Here is an 8,170-nt window from a genome sequence, read left to right as displayed (position 1 = left end):
TGGCAATCTTCTTGTAGCCTTGGCCATCTTCATGTAGCGCAACAATTCGTCTTTTAAGATCCTCAGAGAGTTCTTTGCCATGAGGTGCCATGTTGGAACTTTCAGTGACCAGTATGAGAGAGTGTGAGAGCTGTACTACTAAATTGAACACACCTGCTCCCTATGCACACCTGAGACCTAGTAACACTAACAAATCACATGACATTTTGGAGGGAAAATGACAAGCAGTGCTCAATTTGGACATTTAGGGGTGTAGTCTCTTAGGGGTGTACTCACTTTTGTTGCCGGTGGTTTAGACATTAATGGCTGTATATTGAGTTATTTTGAGGGAAGAATAAATTTACACTGTTATATAAGCTGCAAACAGACTACTTTTCATTGTGTCAAAGTGTCATTTTGTCAGTGTTGTCCCATGAAAAGATATACTTAAATATCTGCAGAAATGTGAGGGGTGTACTCACTTTTGTGATACACTGTATATATATACACCTGCACATGCACGTGCATACAAGTGCATACAGGTACGTACACACATGGCTACACTAGAAACCCTCACTCTTTAGCTACAGTCAGCCATCCCCGCCTGGTGGAGTTGTAGAGCCTAATGGCTCTGGGTACGAATGACTTCCTAAGCCTATCCGTGGAGCAGCTCTGAGACAGCAGCCTGTCACTGAACATGCTCCTTTGTTTAGTAATCACTGTATGTAGTGGGTGACTGACATTGTCCATGATAGAATAGAGTTTACACAGTGTCCTCTTTTCTGCCACTGTTACCAGTGGTTCCAGTTCAATGCCTACCACTGCACCAGCTCGTCTAATCAGTTTGTCCAGTCTTGCTTCGTCTTTCTTTTTAATGCTGCCACCCCAGCACAGCACCGCATAAAAAAGAACACTGGCTACAACAGATTGGTAGAACATATTCAGGAGTTTGTTGCATACATTAAAGGACCTTAACCTTCTAAGAAAATAGAGCCGGCTCTCTCCCTTTTTGTATAGAGTGTCAGTATTCACTGACCAGTCCAGTTTGTCATCCAGTTGCACCCCTAGGTATCTGTAGCTCCTGACAACTTCCACAGCATTCCCTTCGATGGATACTGGTTGCGTAGGCCAATCTGACCTGCGAAAGTCCACTACCATCTCCTTTGTCTTTGATGCATTGAGTTGTAGATGATTCACATCGCACCATCCAACAAAGTCTCTTACCAGGTTATACTGACTGTATACTGACTGTAAAATTACTGACTGTAGTCCATCTCTTTCTCTGCATGCCTTTTTAACCTGCTTTCACCCTATTCTTCAATGGTCAGGACCCCCACAGAGCAGGTATTATTTAGTTGGTGGATCATTCTCAGCACTGCAGTGACACTGACATGGTGGTGTTGTGTTAGTGTGTGTTGTGCTGGTATGAGTGGATCAGACACAGCAGCGCTGCTGGAGTTTTTAAATACCGTGTCCACTCACTGTCCACTCTATTAGACACGCCTACCTAGTTGGTCCACCTTGTAGATGTAAAGTCAGAGACGATCGCTCCTCTATGCTGCTGTTTGAGTTGGTCATTTTGAGATCTTCATCAGTGGTCATGAGGTGCTGTTGGCTGGGTATTTTTTGTTGGTGGACGATTATCAGTCCAGCAGTGACAGTGAGGTGTTAAAAACTCCAGCAGCGCTGCTGTGTCTGATCCACTCATACCAGCACAACACACACTAACACACCACCACCATGTCAGTGTCACTGCAGTGCTGAAAATGATCCACCACCTAAATAATACCTGCTCTGTGGTGGTCCTGTGGGGGTCCTGACCATTGAAGAACAGCATGAAAGAGGGCCAACAAAGCATGTAGAGAAACAGATGGACTACAGTTAGTAACTGTAGAAGTACAAAGTGCTTCTATATGGTAAGTGGAGCTGATAAAATGGACAGTGAGTGTAGAAGGTGGAGGTGGTTTTAATGTTATGGCTGATCGGTGTATTTCTGTCTATGTCTGAAAAAAAAAATTTGCTCACGTAGGGTATCGAACACATCATCACAGAAACTGGAATCTGATGGAAAATCACAAATACATTAATCCAAAACAATGTTTACACTCGAATCACTGATTGTGGTCATTTCTGGAGATGTGGAGAGTTACTGACCGAGATATGTCTCGGGATCAAAGCCTGAGCTAAAGCCTAAGCAATCCAACAGGTTATCTGCAAAGAAACGGGTTTATTTTTAGGAAATGATACAAACCTTCCTAAATATGTCAAAAAATATGGTGCTATAGCATCGACTTACTGTCTATAGTCCCCCAAAGATCTCCATCAACTGAGAAGTCCTCTGGTTCTGTATAAAAATAATGGAGATAATTATAAAGTTACTTATCTATTTATTTATTAGGATTTAACGTCATGTTTTACACACTTTGGTTACATTCATGACAGGGTAGTTACTGCTTACACAAGACTCATCAGTTCAAGTTTAATGCCAAACACACACAGTCATGGACAATTTTGTATCTCCAGTTCACCTCACTTGTACGTCTTTGGAGTGTGGGAGAAAACCGGAGCTCCCGGAGGAAACCCACACATACACAGGGAGAACATGCAAACTCCACACAGAAAGGACCCGGACCGTCCCACCTGGGGATCGAACCCAAGACCTTCTTGCTCTGAGGTGACAGTGCTACCTAATAAATTTACATTTTCAGCATTTAGCGGTATTTTACAGTATACAGTCTGAGCAATTAAGGGTTAAGGGCCTTGCTCAAGGGCCCAACAGTGACAAACTGCCAGTGGTGGGGCTTGAACCAGTGACCTTCTGATTACTAGTCCAGTTCCTTAACCACTAGGCTATGGCTTGCCCTAATAAAGTAACTAGTATATATAATTGTATGTAAAGAAACAGAAGCACTTGGTTGACACAGCAATCTATTACACCTACACCAGCCCACCACCCTTCAGACTCGGGTTTGAATCTCTCTCAGGGCATTTACAAAGGCACGATTGGCTATTTCTTGGGGTGATGGGTGGCGAAGCCCGGTGGCGTCTTGTCCGGAGTGTGTTCATGCCTTGTACTGAACGACTCTGGGTGGAACCTGACCCACTGTGACCCTGACTCTATAGAAAATAGTCTTAATGTGTTTACATCTTCATCTTTATGTGTTTAAAGACTCCTGGCTATACAGTGTATGTTGTGTTAAAAAGAGTAAAATAATAATAATAATAATAATAATAAAACTCCAAATCCTTCCTAGACTTTTATATAAACAAGCTACAGAAAATAGTCTTAATGTGTTTACATCTTCATCTTCATGGCTTGCCCTAATAAAGTAACTAGTATATACAATTGTATGTAAAGAAACAGAAGCACTTGGTTGACACAGCGATCTACACCAGCCCACCACCCTTCAGACCCGGGTTTGAATCTCTCTAAGGGCTTTTACAAAGGCACGATTGGCTTGTACTGAATGGCTCTGGGTGGAACCTGACCCACTGTGACCCTGACGAGGATAAAGTGGATGATAAAAATTAAACATGCTGCCATCATCAGCAGGAGAAAATGCAAACAAACCGGTCTGGTCTTGTCTGGTGCATTCTCAGACTTACGATTCATTATATTGTTCTATGATTTGTAAAAGTTAGAAAAAAATGGTTTATTTACTAAACGATTGCTTATATTCAGTATATACTTTTAATATAGGGACTTAACTGCATTTAAGACGTTTGTGGCAGTTTACTGAATCATAATATTAACAATAAGTTAAAAATCCACAATTAATTCTGTCAGCTGCTTCCTTTTTTGAATCTACAGACTGTAGGTGTTGTTTAGCACAAAGGTACAACTGTTTGTTTCTTTTTAGCTATGAAGATACTTCCTGCTAGTCTGTGTATTAAAATAGCTGGTAATAATATATTACTAAAGTAATAGTTGCCAAGAAGAATGTGGACACTCCTTCTAACTATGGTGTTCATCACAATCATTGCTAACATGTTTTAAACATTCTAATAAAATAAATATATAAAGAAATGTCTTTTTCTGTCCAGCATGACTGTGTCTTTGTGCACAAAGTAAAGGCCGTAATGGTCTGGGAGAACGACCGATCCCGCCTGCACAGAGCCTCGACCTCAAGCTCAGTCGACACCTTCGGGAAAATTTGGAATGTCGATTGTGAGCCAGAACTCCTCGACACACATTAGTGACTAATTTCAGAAATTCGCCGTTGACTAAATGGGTGCACACACCCCAAAACACACACACACACACACACACACACACACACACAGACACACACACACACACACACACACACACACACACACACACACACACACACACACACACACACACACACACACACTAGAAACCAGTTTTAACACAATTTGCTAAACAAATTCATTCTCATGTGATTACAGACTCCTGGCTATACAGTGTATGTTGTGTTATAGAAGCAAATAATAATAATAATAATAATAATAATAATAATAAAACTCCAAATCCTTCCGTCTTAGTGTTTACATTTTCATCTTTATGTGTTTACAGACTCCTGACTATACAGTGCATGTTTGTGTTAAAAAAGCAAACAAATATAATAATAATAATAATAATAATAATAATAATAATAATAATAATAATAGGGCGGCACGGTGGCTCGGTGGGTAGCACTGTCGCCTCACAGCAAGAAGGTCCTGGGTTCAATCCCCAGGTGGGGCTGTCCGGGTCCTTTCTGTGTGGAGTTTGCATGTTCTCCCCGTGTCTGCGTGGGTTTCCTCCGGGAGCTCCGGTTTCCTCCCACAGTCCAAAAACATGCAGTCAGGTTAATTGGAGACTCTGAATTGCCCTATAGGTGAATGTGTGTGTGTATGTGTGTTTCAGCCCTGCAATGGACTGGCGCCCCGTCCAGGCTGTTACTGTGTGCCTTGCGCCCATTGAAAAGCTGGGATAGACTCCAGCACCCCCCCCCCCGCAACCCTAATTTGATAAGCGGTTAAGAAAGTGAGTGAGTGAGAGTGAATAATAATAATAAACTCCAAATCCTTCCGTCTTAGTGTTTACATTTTCATCTTCATGTGTTTACAGGCTCCTGGCTATACAGTGTGTGTGTGTGTGTGTGTGTGTGTGTGTGTGTGTGTGTGTGTGTGTGTGTGTGTGTGTTAAAAAGCAAAAAAACTAAATATAATAATAATAAAACTCCAAATCATTCCTAGACTTTTATGTAAACAAACTATAGAAATGAGTCTTATTCTCAGTATATGATTAAAAAAAAAAATGCTATTATATAAAATAATTCACATAATCACTTATTTTATGCACATATCGCAGTTTTTTTATGCTGGATGCCCTTCCTGACACAACCCTCCTATTTCTATCTGTGCTTGGGACCAGCACTGAGAGCGCACTGACAAGTGTGTCTCCCAATAACTAGGCTTAAACACATTCAATATACAGTACACTACATGCAAAATACACACACAGTGTTATTTTATATTATTATATATTATTATTATATACACACGGCAAATAAAAGCTGTAAACTCGGTCATTTCCTTGAGAATAGTATGACAGTATAACAAAGGCACAACACTGCAAAGTAATAAATCAACCCTGGATTATATATCACATAACAGAAGCATATACATATACAAAATATACATATACAATATTATTCTATAGTATATACTGTAGAAGCCTTATCAGGTCATTTGCATTGTGTGTATTCTTACTCAAAGACCGAACATGCTATGCTATATTGGTTATGTATGCATTCATATACAATCTTTTCAGCAGTGATCTTCCAGAAATGCGATTTAATCATGCTTAATAACCAATTATCGTATAAATAATAGTAAAAAAAAAACATTCATTTTTAACATTAATAGAAGAATAAGGATGTGTACTGAGCTGTTGAAGAAGAAACGTGGTCTCTGAGCCCCCCAAACACGACCACATGTTAGGAAACGTTTTATTCCATCTTTTTTATTACAGATTCAAGGTCATATCGGGTGCTTTACAACGGATGTGTGCAGAACCCCACCCTAGCACACTACACCACACTATAACGCAGTATAACGCATTATTATTACAGGTCGGGGGAGAAGCGGCTGCGCGTTGTTGAGCGCTTTAAGCGCGCCAAGTGCGCACATACTGACCTGGTGCATAAACACACTGCTTACCTACCCACAAACTCCTACATTACTATAAAAAGCATTAAACAAGGACTTAACAAGGATTTTACTACTATAAACTACAAATATGCACTAAAGAAATAATACAAAAGCAGTCCTGCTGCTGCAAATAGTGGGAAATAAAAGATACTATTAATAGAAAAGTCTTTATACAAGTGTATAAAGTTTTACCTGTGCCTGATCGGGTCTTCATCTTACATTTAACAACGTTTTATTCCATATACGAATTGAATGAACAGGTTCAGAAAGAGGAACCTGACGATCTGCTGTATACTCTACACACATAACACTGAAGAATGGGGTGGTCTGGTGCTGGGTTTGGTTAAGGTTTGGTTTTACTTTCACATTTATGCAGCTGGATAGGCGCGCTGGCACAATCAACACCGGGCTTTGTTTACTGTACACCGACATCACACCAAACAGAATCAGTCTGCATTGCACTACACTGAACCTTATACATCCCCAAATCAGAAAAAGTTGGCACAGAATGAAAATGCAAACAAAACAAAAACAGTGTTCCTTACATTTCTCTTTCATTTTATTTGATTGCAGACTAGATGGAACCTGAGATATTTCATGTTTTGTCTGCTCGACTTCTTTTCCTTTGTTAAAAAAACATCCATTCCTGTATTTCAGGCCTGCAACACATACCAAAAAAGTTGGGACAAGGGGAATTTAGGGCTAGTAATGAGGTGAAAAAAACTAAATAATGATGTGATGTGAACAGGTGATTGTAATTATGGTTTGGTACAAAAGCAGCATCCAGGAAAGGCTGAGAGTCTTTGATGAGTAAAGATGATCAGAGGATCCAGTGTCCACAAATGTGTGAGAAAATGATTGAAATGTTTAAAAACAGAAAGATTGGAAGGGATTTGCATATTCCTCCCTCTACAGTGCATAATATCATGAAACCATTCAAGGTATTTCAGCGTGTAAAGGCCAAAGGACAGGTTCATACTGTCTGCAATAAAATAAAAGTCAAAGTAAATGTAAGAATCTCTGTGTTTTTTATTATTTGCATTTTTCATGGTCACCATCACATGAAAATCTTCCCCTTAAAGCTTCTTCAAGATCCAAGAAGGTGCAAATCAGATGGAGCTAAATCCGGACCATAAGTGTCTTTCAGTCTCTCAGACACGACCGATTACTCCTCCTCACGCCTTCAACATTTATAACCAAAATATAAAAGTGAGGAAACTTTTTGAAGATCCCTCGTACAATCCATACTCACCCATTCATTTACTCAAACCCAGGAACTTGGGGCTGTTCAGCACCATCACAACCCGCTGCACCAGTGTGTATAGTCGCTGAGACTCTATTCTGGAAACCTTGGTTGCAAGGTGGCAATACAGCATAAATTGGGTGCCCGTACATCACACATTTATTTATTATATTTAAACCCACAGTAATGGCCATCAGTAACACATACTGTATTTAATTGGTATGGTTTAGACCAGACACCCACATTCCTGTTTGGCTTTTGTTTGAATGTGCAGTAAAAACATGCTGCATGGACAAAACTTGCACCCGAGCGAGTACCTGCTGAGATAACCACAAAATAAAGCACCAAAGAAATAAAGGCATACCACTGAAGTCTGGCTCCTTCTCCATAAACGCTGAGAACAGGATCCCCTTGCTGGTATCCCAGTTCTGCCAAACTGGCAGAGCAAGCCTCCTGGCCAAGTCATCCAGATCACCCAGGCTTTCATCTTCAGGATTCCCTTCGACATGGTCGAACAGGGACTGGTAGTACTGCTCTGAAAAGATCCGAGCCTCCAAAAGCTGGTTGAAAAGTGACAGAAGCAGGTCTGGGTTCGCCTCTTGTAAAAACCTCCTCACTTCAGCGAGAACCTCTTGGAAAGGAACCATGACCCCGAACGACCATCAGAACTCATCAAGGACAAAGTCGTTTATTTAAAGATACCAGCAATACCAGCAATATAGACCATTAGCTGCAGAAGAGCGATTTGTATCGGACTAAACCATGTCCAGCGCTTGGACAGTTTCA

The 8,170-nt window shown here is 40.6% G+C and overlaps 1 protein-coding gene across 1 annotated transcript in view; it reads right to left on the bottom strand.

The window, feature by feature from the left end:
* The window catches only part of ciita (class II, major histocompatibility complex, transactivator), a 20,775-nt gene extending 12,744 nt beyond the window's left edge, over positions 1-8,031 (bottom strand). The window contains exons 1-4 of the mRNA XM_062985071.1: positions 7,749-8,031; positions 2,276-2,335; positions 2,134-2,190; positions 2,005-2,040 (exon numbers count right to left, since the gene is read on the bottom strand). Coding sequence (XP_062841141.1) covers positions 2,005-2,040; positions 2,134-2,190; positions 2,276-2,335; positions 7,749-8,031 — 436 coding nt within the window. The remainder of the gene's footprint in view (positions 1-2,004; positions 2,041-2,133; positions 2,191-2,275; positions 2,336-7,748) is intronic.
* Between the last annotated feature and the right edge of the window lie 139 nt (positions 8,032-8,170).

Source organism: Trichomycterus rosablanca, chromosome 22, assembly GCF_030014385.1.
Source record: "Trichomycterus rosablanca isolate fTriRos1 chromosome 22, fTriRos1.hap1, whole genome shotgun sequence".
NCBI lineage: Eukaryota > Metazoa > Chordata > Actinopteri > Siluriformes > Trichomycteridae > Trichomycterus > Trichomycterus rosablanca.
This window is presented reverse-complemented; position numbering and strand designations above follow the sequence as displayed.